A 15206-nucleotide genomic window follows, 5' to 3' on the forward strand; every position below is an offset into this window, starting at 1 on the left:
CAAGCCCAATCTGAACAGCAACTGGAGAAAAAAATTAAAAAGCTGAAGGAAAGCCTAAGGGAGCTTTGGGAAAACATGAAACAAAGTAACATATGTACAATAGAGCTGCCAGAAGGACAAGAAGAGCAGCAAGCATTAGAAAATCTATTTGAAGAAATAATGACAGAAACCTTCCCGGATATGGGGAAGAATAAAGTTACACAAGTACAGAGAGTCCCAAGCAGGATCAATCCCAAAAGACCCAAACCAAGACACGTCCTAATTTCAATGGCAAATATTAACGACAAAGAGAATCTTAAAGGCAGCAAGAGAGAGACAGAGGGTTACCTACAAAGGATCCCCCATCAGAATATCAAATGATTTCTCAACAGAAACATATCAAGAAAGAAGGGAATGGAAGGAGGTATACAAAGTGTTGCAAAGCAAAAGACTGAATCCAAGAATACTCTATCCAGCAAGACTATCAATCAAAATTGAAGGCGAAATCAGGAGCTTCGCAGACAAAAAAAAAAGGCTAAGGGAGTTTATCACCACCAAACCAGCAATGCAAGAAATGCTAAAGGGAGTGCTCTAAAAAGAAGAAACAAAAAGGAAAGAAGGAACACAGACACAAAAATAGGTATGACTACAAACAAGTACCTTTCAGTAATAACTTTAAACGTAAACGGACTAAATGTGCCAATCAAAAGACATTGAGTGGCTGAATGGATAAAAAAACATGACCCATATATATGCTGTCTACAAGAGATCCACCTCAGAACAAGGGACTCAAACAGATTGAAAGTGAAGGGAAGGAAAAATATCTTTCAGGCAAATGGAAATGAAAAAAAAAAAAAAAAGCTGGGGTAGCAATACTTACATCTGACAAAATAGACCTCAAAGTGAAGGTCATAACAAGAGATAAGGAAGGTCACTTCATAATACTAAAGGGATCGATACAACAAGAGGATATAACCCTGATAAACATATATGCACCCAACGCAGGAGCACCCAAATACATAACAAAACTCCTGGAAGATATCAAGTGAGAGATTGACAACAATACAATCATAGTAGGAGACTTTAATACACCACTGACATCACTGGATAAATCCTCTACACAAAAAATCAGCAAAGACACAGCAAACCTAAATGACTCACTAGATCAGATGGACTTAACTGACATCTTCAGAACATTGCATCCCAAAGCCACAGAATATACGTTCTTCTCAAGTGCACATGGGACATTTTCAAAAATAGACCACATATTGGGTCACAAGCAAAGTCTCCGCAAATTTAAGAAGATTGAAATCATACCAAGCATCGTCTCAGACCTCAATGCCATAAAATTAGAAATAAATTACAATAAAAACAATCCAAAAATCTCAAACACTTGGAAGCTGAATAGCATTAAATAATGACTGGGTTACCAATGAGATCAAAGAAGAAATTAAAAGCATCCTGGAAACTAATGACAACAAAAACACAGCAATCCAAAATCTTTGGGACACAATGAAAGCAGTCCTGAGAGGGAAGTTCATAGCTCTGCAGGCCTACATCAAAAAGCTAGAAAAAATGGTAATAAATCATTTAACTCTACAACTCAAAAAATTACAAAGAGAGCAATGAGAAAAGCCCCGAGTGAGCAGAAGGAAGGAGATAATAAATATCAGAGCAGAAATAAATAACAAAGAGACCAAAAACACAATACAAAAGATCAATGGAACCAAGAGCTGGTTCTTTGAAAGGATAAACAAGATTGATGAACCTTTAGCCAGGCTCACCAAGAAGCAAAGAAATAGGACTCAAATAAACAAAATCAGAAATGAGAGAGGCGAAATAACAACAGACCCCACAGAAATACAAAGGATTGTTAAAAAAATACTATGAACAACCCTACTCCAACAAACTAGACAACCTGAAAGGAAATGGATATATTCCTAGAAAAATACAACCTTCCAAAACTCAATCAGGATTCTAAAAATCTCAACAGGCCAATAACTATGGATGAAATTGAAGCAGTCATTAAAAAGCTTCCAGCAAACAAAAGCCTGGGGCCAGATGGCTTCACAAGGGAGTTATACAAACATTCAAGGAAGAACTAACACCTATCCTCCTCAGACTATTTCAAAAAATTCAAGAGGAAGAAACACTTCCAAGCTCATTCTATGAAGCCAACATCACCCTAATACCCAAACCAGATAAAGACAACACAATGAAAGAGAATTACAGGCCAATATCCCTCATGAACATAGATGCCAAAATCCTCAACAAAATTCTAGCAAATCGGATCCAGCAATACATCAGAAAGATCATACACCATGACCAAGTAGGATTTATTCCGGGGATGCAAGAATGATACAATATCCGCAAATCAATAAACGCGATACATCAGATAAACAAATTGAGAGATACAAATCACATAATCATTTCAATTGATGCAGAAAAAGCGTTTGACAAAATCCAACACCCCTTCTTGATAAAAACTCTCAGCAAGGTTGGAATAGAAGGATCATACCTCAACATAATAAAAGCCATATATGAAAAACCCACAGTCAACATCATACTCAATGGGCAAAAACTAAAACCATTTCCCCTAAGAACAGGAACAAGACAGGGATGCCCACTCTCACCACTCCTGTTCAACATAGTACTGGAAGTACTAGCCATTGCGATCAGGCAAGAAGAAGAAATAAAAGGCATCCATTTTGGAAAAGAAGAAGTAAAACTGTCCTTATTCACAGATGACATGATATTGTACATAGAAATCACTAAAGACTCCATCAAAATCTATTAGACTTAATAAATGAATTTGGCAATGTAGCAGGATACAAAATTAATGCCAAGAAATCTATGGCATTTCTTTACACTAACAGTGAACTTATAGAAAGAGAGACTAAAAAAGCAATCCCATTTACCATCGCACCAAAAAAATTAAAATACGTAGGAATAAACTAAGGAGGTAAAAGACCAATATGTGAAAAACTACAGGACACTGAAAAAAGAGATAGATGAAGACATAAACATATTGAAGAGCATACCGTGTTCATGGATTGGTAGAATCAACATCATCAAAATGTCCATACTACCAAAGTAATCTACAGATTCAATGCAATCCCCATTAAAATACTAATGGCATATTTCACAGACCTACAATGAACTTTCCAAAAATTCATCTGGAATAAAAAAAGACCCCTAATAGCTGCAGCAATCCTGAGAAAGAAGAACAAAGTAGGTGGGATCTCAATACCAGATATCAAGCTGTATTACAAAGCCACTGTTCTTAAAACAGCCTGGTACTGGCACAAGAACAGACATATAGTCCAATGGAATAGAATAGAGAACCCAGAAATCAACCCAAACCACCGTGCCCAATTAATATTTGACAAAGGAGGCATGAACATAAATGGAGTCAAGACAGTCTCTTCAATAAATGGTGTTGGGAAAATTGGACAGATACATGCAAAAAAATGAAACTAGACCACCAACTTACACCATACACAAAAATAAAATCAAAATGGTTAAGGGACTTAAACATAAGAATGGAAACCATCAAAATACTAGAGGAATCCACAGGCAGCGAAATCCCAGACATGCCGAAGGAACTTCTTCACAGATACCGCTCCTAGGGCAATGGAAACTAAAGAGAAAATAAACAAATGGGACTACATCAAAATAAAAAGCTTTTGCACAGCAAAATAAACGATCAACAATACAAGTAGAAAGCCCACTGCATGGTTGAACATATTTGCCAATGTCATCACCAACAAGGGTTTAATCTCTAACATTTACAGGGAACTCATACAACTTCACAAAAGGAAGATAAACAATCCAATCAAAAAATGGGCAAAGGACCTAAATAGACACTTTTTGAAGGAGGACAGAAGGAAGGCCAAGAGACATATGAAAACATGCTCAAAGTCACTAATTCCGAAAGATGCAAATCAAAACAACAATGTGATATCAGCTCACACCTGTCAGAACGGCTATCATCAACAAATCAACAAAAGACAAGTGTTGCTGAGGATGCGGAGAAAAAGGAACTCTTTTGCACTGCTGGTGGGAATGCAGACTGGTGCAGCCACTGTGGAGAACAGTATGGAGTTTCCTCAAAAAACTAAAAATGGAACTCCTATTTGACCCAGTGATCCCACTTCTAGGAATATATCTCAAGAAACTAGAAACGCCAGTCAGAAAGGATATATGCACCTCTATGTTCATAGCAGCACAATTCACTAAAGCTAAGATTTGGAAACAGCCTAAGTGCCCATCAGCAGATGAGTGGATTAGAAAACTGTGGTACATCTACACAATGGAATACTATGCTGCAGTAAAAAAGAAGGAGTTGTTACCATTTGCAACAGCATGGATGGAACTGGAGAGCATTATGCTAAGTGAAATAAGCCAGTCAGAGAAAGATAAATACCACATGATCTCACTCATTTTTGGAATATATTGAACAACATAAACTGATGAACAGGGATAGATCCAGAGACAGAAAAGCATCTATCAAACTGCCAAACCTCAGAGGGAAGATAGGGGAGGATGGGGGAAAGGAGGAGAGATCAACCAAAGGACTTGTATGCATGAATATATGCCTAACCAATGGACAAGAACACCAGGGGGGTGAGGGCATGAGTGGTGGGGGAGTTTTGGGGGGGTTCATGGAGGGATGAGGACACATATGTAATACCTTAGTCAATAAAGAAATTAAAAAAAACAACAACAAAGAATTAGGATAATAAGGGAAGGAAAAACACTTTAAAATAAAGGAGGAAAAAAAGAAAAGTAAAAAAAAAAAATCAATGGGAAAATAGAGGAGAAAGCAGATACACCCAAAATAAGAAAAGGAAAAACAATGACATAGCAGGAAAAGGAAAATAAAGAAAGAGAAGAAAAATAAGGGGAAAAAGCGAAGAGAGGAAAAAAGCTTCTGGTGCGATATATAGATGATAACCCTATCAGACACTGCCCTCATTTGCCTTTCAGCGACCTGCTTGAAGTTCCAAATGATGAACAGTTTGTATCTGTCTCCACAGGACTTGGCTGCCAGCAGGAGGGGCCAATCTGCCCTCTAAAGCAGGTTTGTTAACATGGGGCCCAGGGCTAGATCAGCAAACTTTCCCTGTCCTCCAGGCTCTGTCTCTGCTTGCTTTTGCCAGTTAGCCAGCTGTCATTCTTAATCACTCCAAAGTCTGTTTCTGAAAGGGCTTTTGGTGGGGGAGGTGCTGTTCAGATTTCAAGGAATGTGATTGGTGTGTTTCCCTGTCCCAGAGCTACTCCTCTCCAAGTGGCCCCAAATATTACTCTGCCCTTGGCTGGGCAGAGATCCTTGTATGCAATCCAGTGGAATTGGCTAGAAACCTGGAGTTTCTATCAACTCTCCCATTTGGGGAAAGTACCAGGCTAGTTCCCAGGATAGTGGTGCAGAAGGGCCCTCCCTCTATCCAGTCACTAAGGATCCTGAGACTATTCAATCCTGCAGGCCTGCCCTCTGCTTTCATTTTCTCTGAAAAGGTAAAAATGCATGGTGTAACATTCAGGGCTCCTGAGGGTGGGTTTGGCTGTGTCACCTAAGGGTGGGTGTTTTGTGTGTGTGTGTTTTTTTGTTTGTTTGTTTGTTTTTTTTTTACCTGCCCTGTCCGCTGGGAGCATCTAGCTTCTCTCAAGAAAAATGGCCATTTCAGTTTGGGCATGTATCAGTAACCAAATCCTCCTGACTGCTGCTTTTTCACCTTTCCCTGCAATGTTTCTCACCCCAGCCTCTGCTTAGTCACCTCAAGTCTGAGTTTCCCTGCCCCAAAGCCTCAGGTGAGTAGCTGCAAATGAAAACTTCTGTGCTCAGATTAAAAAAAAAAAAAAGAAGAAGAAGAAAAAGAAAAAGTAAACTGTGGTTTTCTCTCCAAACAACTCTGATCTATGGGCTCCAGGCTCCGCTGCAGCCAACAGCCCTGCTGCCTCTCAAGGATGTATGTTACATGTGCTGTGGGTCTCAGCCCTGGTGCTCCAGGCTGTGGATACCAGCCTCCATTCCGAGCCTCTTTCTTCTGAGGAAACTGACCCTCCTGTAGCCCAGCCTTCCTCCTCTCTGCCTGCAGACCTGCCTCCCACTAGGAGGTGGGTCATCTCCTCTTATGACCTCGCCCTTCCTACCTGTCTCCTTGTGTTTGTTTTCTGTCCTTCCTTGATGTGTCTCCTCCTCAGCTGTACCTCAGTTGGTAATTCCAGGTGAATGTTCTCCAATTTAGTTGTATTTCCAGTCTGGCCCTGGGAGGAGGTGAACAACAGGTCTGACTATTTGGCCACCATTTTCCTCTCCCATGTTATATCATACTCTTTGTTAGCTTTGACTTTATTTTGCTCTTGTTTTACTTTCAAAGGCATAAAGTAACATCATTGATTTGATATTTTTATTCTTAAATAATGCTGGAATTTACATATATAAATTTCTGTCTGAGTTCTGCTTTCAGTGTATCCTGTAGGATTTGGTATATTGTGTTTTTGTTTTTAATTCATCTCTAAGTATTTTCTTTTTTAAATACGTGTTTTTAGTGATTTCATAGAGGAAGGGAAAAGGGGAGAGAGATAGAAATATCAATGATGAGAGAGAATCATTGATTGGCTGCCTCTTGCATACCCCACACTGGGGATGGAACCCGCAACCCGGGCTTGTGCCTTGACCAGGAATCAAACTGTGACCTCCTGGTTCATAGGTTGATGCTCAACCACTGAGCCATGCCATCCGGGCAATCTCTAAGTCTTTTCTAATTTCACTTGTAATTTATTCTTCAATCCACTGATTGTTTAAGAGTGTGTTGGTTAATTTCCCCATAATCCTGAATTTTTTTTATTGTTACTCATTTCTAGTTTAATTTCATTGTCAGAGAAGAAACTTTGTATTATTTGTCTTTTAAATTTTTTGAGATTTATTTTGTGGTCTCACATATAGCCTATACTGGATAATGTTCCATATTTATTTGAAAAATATGTATTTTGTTTTTGGGTCCAGTGTTCTACATATGTCTGTTACGTCTAAATTGTTTAAAATGTTGTCCAGTCCTCTATTTTCTTAATGATCTTCTGTCTAGTAGTTATATCCATTGTTGAGAGTGGGTATTGAAGTCGCCAGCTAATATTTTAATACTCTTTTCATCTTCCTTCAATTCTGTCAAAGTTTGCTTCCTATAATTTAGGACTCTGTTGTTAGGCATATATATGTTTGTAATTGTTATGTCATCATGATGAATTAGCCTCTTTATCCATATACTAGTGTCCTGGTGCATGGATTCATGCATATTGAAAGGAAATTAATTAGAAGAAATATTTTAATATCACTATTCACGTCTTGCTAATGAAAAGAAAATAGATCCTACTGAGTCTCCTATCTACCTACTCCAGGACTTCTATGAGGATCAAATGAGATGAAGCATGGGAAAATGCTTCACAAACATTTGGTTAAACTGTAAAATGTTTGCACCTGGCTATAAAGCAAGTCAGCTTGCTGGGCTGAAGAAAATCCAAGGAGGTTAGTCGCTAGGGAGAGGAAGCCGGGTGTTGATACATGAAGTCTTTTACGGTGACCACAGCCACCATTTCTGGGCTGGGCTGGGCTGTGGGCCACGTTTTGCACGATGGGGTCTTGGCAGCACTGGCTGCGATTTGATGGGGTGTCACTCTGGGGTGGTGGCGGGGCCTGTGTCCCACTTGGGGAAAGCCGAGTGTTGATTTGTCGGCGCCTGGTCCGTGGTGCCATTTATTTTTAAATAGCCAGTGCGCATCATGGCAGCTCCTGCCTTGTCTGCCCTCTGGTGGTCAGTGCGCATCATAACTACCAGTGGAATGGACACTTAGTCTTTTATATATACACCAAGTGGCCAGATTATTATGATCTCTGAACGCATAATAATCTGGCCACTCAGAATATATATATATTAGAGGGCCGGTGCATGAATTCATGCATGGGTGGGGTCTGGCCAGCCTGGCCAGGGGGAGGGGACATGGGCAGTTGGCTGGCCTGCCTGCTGGTCGAACTCCTGGTCGAGGGGACAATTTGCATATTAGCCTCTTATTATCTAGGATATACACTGAGTGGCCAGATTATTATGCATTCAGAGATCATAATAATCTGGCCACTCAGTGTATAGATGATATCCTCCATTGTCTCATATCAATTTTTAACATAAATTCTATTATATCTTATCATAGCCACCCTAGCTCTCTTTTGGTTACGATTTACATGGATATCTTTGAAAACCTGTCTTCCAAAGCTGCTAAACCATTTTGCATTCTTACCAGCAATAAATGAGAGTTTCTATTACTCCACATACTTGTCACCATTTGGTATTTTAAGTATTTTAGAGTTTTGCCATTCTAATATGTGTGTAGTGATAGCTCATTATTTTATTGAAATGTTATTTGATTAATTATTGGTAGTGTATCTATTTTGCTTTCCTTTCTTTTTAAAAATTATTTTTATTGATTTCAGAGAGGGAGAGAGAGCTAGAAACATCAATGATGAGAGAGAATCACTGATTGACTGCCTCCTGCATGCCCCACTGGGGATCGAGCCCACAACCCAGGCATATGCCCAGACAGAATTGAACTGTGACCTCCTAGTTCATAGGTCCATGCTCAACCACTGACCCACAGCAGCCGGGTACTTTCTTTTCATATATATATGTTTGTTTTGTAGTGCTTATCCAGTGTATTACAATTAACATGTTAATTTTATAGTAATAAAATTTGAATGAATATCACCTTAGTTTAATAATATACAAAGTCCTGCTTCTTCACAGCTCCAGTCCCCACTTTATGTTGTTATTTTCATGAATTGCATCTTTAAACATTGTGTGCCTATTAGCATAGATTTATCATTATTGTTTTATAAATCATATAGTAAATAAGAGTGGAAAACCAAATATGCAATACTACTGGCTTTTATATTTACCTATGGAAATAGAAATCATATTCTTCCCCCTGGTGGTGAAGGCAGATTGTTTCTGTTGCCTGTTGTGAGTTGTTTGCTTGTTCAGTAACTTTTCTGTATTAAAGATTATTCTTGTTATTTGTGGCCTCAAAAATCTCTGTTCCTTAAACTTTTGTTCAGTTAGTCATTTGATGAGTCATATAAGAAATAGAAAGGTAGAAAAAATATACTCTCCCAGACTTTGCAGATTAGCTCTGGGTTGGGAGCACTCCTTCAACTTCTTCCAGTCTATTTAAGACTGCCTTAGTATTTATTCCATGCTTTGCAGTGCCCGAAAGTCAGTTAGAGATGAAAACTCAGCCCTTTTATGACCATGCATCCCACCATTCTAGTGGGTATGCCCTTCTCAATTTATTACACATGGTAGTTTTTAAACATTTATTTCTCTACCAACCTTCTACTCAATGTCTTCCTTTCCAAGTTTTTTATTCTGTAAATGTTCTGTTTCAAATGTTGTCCTGTGCTTCATGGGGGCTGCTGCAGTCAACAGCTGTGCTTATAAATGCTTTCAGAAAAAGCTACCCCAAGCTTGGGAATGCTCTGACAGACAAAACACAGAGAAGTCGTTGAGGGAGCCACCAAGGATTCAAGACTCACAACCACAATTGGAGAATTGTATGCTATATTGCTCCCTCGCATTGGCTACCTGCACTAGGCTATTCACACATACTCTCCAGATCTTGGGTGTGGAGGATAGTAGGCAGGCAATTGAAAATATTGTATCATTCTCTTACCAAAAAGAAACAGCTCCTTTCTTCATCAAGGTTTCCCTCTTGATTATTGTACATTTTTTACTAGACTCCACAGTTCGTCAAAAGTTGATTCTAACAGTTTTTGCCACTTCAAACATGGCTTTTGGGAAAGGACAAAAACCTGGAATTCCATACTCTGCTATTTTTTTCAGAGACTAACAGTATACATTTTTAGACTAAAAACAGAATGGCCAAGAGATTCATACTAAAAGATTCATTTTGTAAGAGTTTTGTATGGCTATAATAGTTTCATTTAAAATATAACTGAAGTTTTCTTAGACTATTACTTCAATAACACAAAGGGCAATATTAGAAAAATGAAGGAAAGGCAAGATTACCAAGTGCCACAATGTTTTTGAATAAAGGCCCTCTTTTTTTTCTAAGAAATGTGTAACTTCCAACAGAGAATTTTGCAAGAAAATAGTTTCCCTTGAACTTATTGACTCCTTACAGATTTTAGGAGTAAAAAGGACTTTAAAAGTCAAGTGCCCTGCCTAACTAATGTCTAAATATCTTCTACAACATTTCCAGATGTTTGGAATGGGAAACCCACTCCATTCCAATGCTGCCAGTCTGGTTTGTCAACATGGACATCATGATCATCACCATCATCATTTCTTTTCTTTTTTTATTTATTTTGTTTTTTAATCTTTATTGTTGAAAGTATTAAATATGTCGCCCTTGTTCCACCATTGACATCTTATAGCCCGCCCCTGCTCCCCCCCACCCCAGCCATTCACCATCCTATTGTCAGTGTCCATGGGTTATGTATATATGCATACAAGTTTTTATGGTTGATCTCTTCACATATCACCCAGCCTCCCCTACCTTCCCAATGAGGGTCAAGTGCCCTGTCTAACTAATGTCTAGCACAGAATGACAGTCTGTTCCATGCTTCAGTGTCTCTGGATCTATTTTGTTCATCAGTTTATTTTGTTCACCGGATTCCACATATGAGTGAGATCATGTGATACTTATATTTCCCTGACTAGTATATTTCACTTAGCATACTTCCCAGGTCCATCCATGCTGTTACAAATGGTAAGAGTTCTTTCTTTATTACTGTCATGTAGTATTCCCTTGTGTAAATGTACCACAATCTTTTTATCCACTCATCTGCTGATGGGCACTTGGGCTGTTTCCAAGTCTTAACTATTGTATATTGCACTGCTATGAACATAGGGGTGTATATATCTTTTCTAATTGATGTTTCTGATTTCTTAGAATATACTCCTAAAAGTGGATGGCTAGGTCAAATGGGAGTTCCATTTTTAATTTTTTGAGGAAATTCCATAAAGTTTTCCACAGTGGCTCCACCAATCTGCATTCCCATCAGCAGTGTGCTAGGGTTCCCTTTTCTCCATATCCTCGCCAACACTTGTTTGTTGATTTGTTGATGATAGCCAAAACTTGTTGTTTGTTAATTTGTTGATGATAGCCTTCTGACAGGTGTGAGGTGATACCTCTTTGGAGTTTTGATTGCATCTCTTATATGATTAGTAACTTTGAGCACTTTTTCATATGCTTCTTGGACTTCTGTATGTCCACTTCGGAGAACTGTCTTTATGTCATCTGCCCATTTTTTAATTGGATCATTTGTCTTCCTTTTATTAACTTGTATGAGTTCCCTGTATATTTTGGAAACTAACACCTTATCAGATGTATCATTGGCAGTTTGTTCCCCCATGCAGTGGGCTTTCTTGTTATTTTGTTGATGGTTTCTTTTGTTGTGCAGGAACTTTTTATTTTGATGTAGTCCCATTTGTTTATTTTCTCTTTAGTTTCCATTGTCCTAGGAACTGTATCAGTAAACATATGGCTATGAGAGATGTTTGAGATTTTGCGGCCCATGGTTTCTTCTAAGATTTTTATGGTTTCACATCTTACATTTAAGTCTATTAGCCATTTTGAGTTTTTTTTTTTTTTTGTGTGTGTGTGTGTATGTGTGTGTATGGGGTAAGTTGGTAGTCTAGTTTCATTTTTTTTGCATGTACCTGTCCAATTTTCCCAAAACCATTTGTTGGAGGGACTGTCTTGACTCCATTATATGTTCTTGCCTCCTTTGTCAAATATTAATTGAAAATAATGGCTTGGATTGATTTCTGGTTCTCTTTTCTGTTCCGTTGGTTTATGTGCCTGTTCTTGTGCCAATACCAGGCTGTTTTGAATAGAATGGCTGTGTAGTATAACTTAATATCTGGTATTGTGTTCCCTCCAACTTTGTTCTTCTTTCTCAAGATTGCAGCCACTATTTGGGGTCTTTTTTGCTTCCACGCAAATTTTTGGAGCAGTTGTTCTAGGTCTGTGAAATGTGCCATTGGTATTTTAATAGGGATTGCATTTAATCTATAGATTGCTTTGGGTAGTATGGATATTTTAAGGATGTTCATTCTGCCAATCCATGAACACAATATATTCTTCCACTTGTTTGTATTTTCCTCTATCTTTTTTTTCAATGTCCTGTAGTTTTCTGAGTACAAGTTGTTTACCTCCTTGGTTAAGTTTATTCCTAAGTATCTTAATTTTTTGTTGCAACGATAAATGGGATTTTTTTTTTTTTTTTTTTTTTTTTTTTTTTTTTTTTTTTTTTTTTTAGTTTCTCTTTCTTTTTTTTTTTTTTTTTTTTTTTTTTTTTTTTTTTTTTAGTTTAACAGACATTTATTCCTTTAGTTGAACAACCTCTACATACAAAATAGATGGTTTGAGATCTGAGTGGAAAGTAATTTAGGTCTTAAAGAGGTTTTATGAGTTTGCTACATGTTTTCTGGAAATCATTTAACCAAGCCTTCTAAGACCCATGAAGAAAATAAGAAAAATTGGTTAAAAAAGGAAACCAGCAATTAGGATTTTAGAACCAAACTACCTTTAAGTCAGCAAACCCAGAATTGGAAATTGGAGCCAATTCCTCTTCTATATTTCCTGCACGCTCAGATTCACCCTGGGAAACAGAAGCCTGGTTTATTGTAAAACAAGAGGCAAACATAACGTGGTGGTATGATTTAACATTAAGATGGGCACAATTGAAGGCCTGGAAAGTTTGTGGAATGGTAAGGATTTTGAAGGTAGTTTGCCCAAGGATGAGAAAAATAATTGTAGACAATGCCCAAGGTTAGACTGGAAACCTTAAACTTGTATTGACACCAATACATGACTATTCTCAGTAACATTATAGGAATAATGGATGTAGTGGGTTGGCCCAAGATGACTTATAAGACTAAATGGACTAAGCCAAATACCCTTAAATAAAGTCAACTGTATTTCCTCCCTTAAGGTGGCTAACGGATTCATAATAGTTATAACACAACATACCTTAAAAGTTAATTCCCTTCTCATTTGTTCAATTTCCATCAGTTTCAATACACACCAACGTAATTACTATTACTACTTTGCATGAAATTCAGTCATGGGATTCAGTCAGGGCTTCTAGCTTTTGATGTGAAAGTGAGTGGTACTATGGAGACCAAGCCAGTTTTGTTTAGGTAAACTAGGATGTTTAAGAGAACCCTCTTTCAACAGGATCATTCAATTCTCCTAAAAAATGGTGGCATTCTTTTTAACTTTTCTTCTTTCAGAAGCAGCGGTTTATTGGGTTAATCTAAAAAATGTGAACCCCCTACTTAACTTTCATTTTTCTGCACAGACCATGAGAATGGATTAGGTTATCTTTCACATTTCCAAGCAAAATGCAAACTCCAAAAAACAGCCCCTTGAGAGTAAACAAGCAGAGAGCATTGCCATTACCCTAATAAAGCTGTAGGTTTCATCACATGCACCAACAAATCTACTGGCTAGTTTTGCACTCTTTCACAGAATTTTACACCTATACCAAACACTGACATAGGAAACTCCCTAGTAAGATAAAGCAGCGATTTTCAATCAGTATACTGTGGCACACTGGCGGGACACTATTTTTAAAACATGCAGTACCTGACTAGTCAGGGGCACTTAACCTCTAGCCCCCTTCGATTGTCAAGTTAAAAAAGAATGGGTCAAAATACCTATTTTTGGTCAGATTGGCAAAACAATACTTTTTGGTGTGCTGCAGAATTTTAGTAATTAGTTTATGTGTGCCATGAGATGAAAAAGGTTGAAAATCGCTGACATAAAGCCAAGACAAAAGCGTCTATCTTATGAGTAACGAGACACACCATCACTTATAGTCTTCAAACATTATTGCACTTTAACTTTTATAATGTGACAATGCATTCATAAGACAATCTGCAGACTAGTTTTAACAAATTAAAGAACACTTTTAAGCAGACGTGACTGTCCTAAATTGTTTATTAGGTAAGAATTTTACAAACATTACTTATATTAGCGGTAACGGTGGAGCTGGAGAGTATTGCGCCTTCTCCAAGCTGCACGGCGAGAACCACCAATAGTGTGGTGGAACTTGTGGCCCTTCCCAAGGCCACGGCTCTTGCGGCCCGCAGATGTCAGCCCTCGCATCTCCCTGTGCTTGTGGACTGGTTTGGTGATCCATTGGGTGTCAGGATTTCTTCTGATAGCTTTATGGAATGGATCAATGAGGATAACCTCAAAGAATTTGTACGTGGAATCTTCACCAACCCAGTAAGAATTCAGGACTCTCAGAGCCCCACAGTGGCGTCCAGCTCGCTCTTCGGCAACAGACTGAAGACTTCGAGCAAACTTTAGCTGGTTAACGCCGTGATGGACAGGCTTGCCGTAGGTCGCACCCTTAGGAACAGGGCGCTTGCGGCCACCACGGCGCACGCGAATCCGATATATGACATAACCTTGCTTGGCCTTGTAGCCCAGCCTGCGCGCTTTGTCGGGCCGGGTGGGGCGGGGGGCCCTGTGGAGCGCAGAGAGCTGGCGGTACTGCCAGCAGCGCACCCTGAGAAGGAAGCGCATTACATCGGACTGCTTCTTCCTCCATAGCTCCTGGATGTACTTGTAAGCGCCCATCTTGGTTTACCTGATGGCTGCGGCCAGACGGAAAAAAAGCTTTAGTTTCTCTTTCTGAGAGTTCACTACTGGTGTCTAAAAAATGCCATAGATTTTTGGGTGTTAATTTTGTATCTTGCTACATAGCCTAATTCATTTATTAAACCAAGCAGATTTCTGATGGCATCTTTAGGGTTTTCTATGTATAATATCATGTCATCTGCGAAAAATGACAGTTTTACTTCCACCTTTCCAATTTGGTTGCTTTTTATTTCTTCATCTTATCTGATGCTCTAGGTAGCACATCCAGTACTATGTGGAATAGGAGTGGTGGAAGTGGGCATCCCTGTCTTCATCTAGTAGAGGAAATGCTTTTACTTTTTCCCCTTTGAACATAATATTGGCTGTAGGTTTGTCATTTATGTATGGCTTTTATTATGTTTACGTATGATCCCTCTATTCCCACTTTGCTGAGAGTTTTTATGAAAAAAGGTGTTGGATTTTGTCAAATGCTTTTTCTGCATCAATTGATATGATCATGTAATTTTTGTCTTGCAATCTCTTAATGTGCTGTATCATAT

The 15206-nt window shown here is 38.6% G+C and overlaps 2 protein-coding genes across 4 annotated transcripts in view; one reads left to right on the forward strand and one right to left on the reverse strand.

Annotated features, from left to right (window-relative positions):
- Positions 1-15206, forward strand: part of ZDHHC15 (zDHHC palmitoyltransferase 15) — a 441448-nt gene that overhangs the window by 49216 nt on the left and 377026 nt on the right. The gene's annotated exons all lie outside the window — the stretch shown is intronic.
- Positions 13981-14679, reverse strand: LOC308239794 (large ribosomal subunit protein eL15). Its single transcript, XM_080652624.1, has one exon. It carries the CDS (start codon positions 14644-14646, stop codon positions 14032-14034), a length of 615 nt encoding a protein of 204 aa, XP_080508750.1. The 5' UTR covers positions 14647-14679; the 3' UTR covers positions 13981-14031.

Source organism: Plecotus auritus, assembly GCF_963455305.1.
Source record: "Plecotus auritus genome assembly, chromosome: X".
NCBI classification, from domain to species: Eukaryota; Metazoa; Chordata; class Mammalia; order Chiroptera; family Vespertilionidae; genus Plecotus; species Plecotus auritus.

Excerpts from the sequence above, each read along its gene's own strand:
- LOC308239794 (XM_080652624.1), bottom strand. The coding sequence starts at position 14,646 with ATGGGCGCTTACAAGTACATCCAGGAGCTATGGAGGAAGAAGCAGTCC.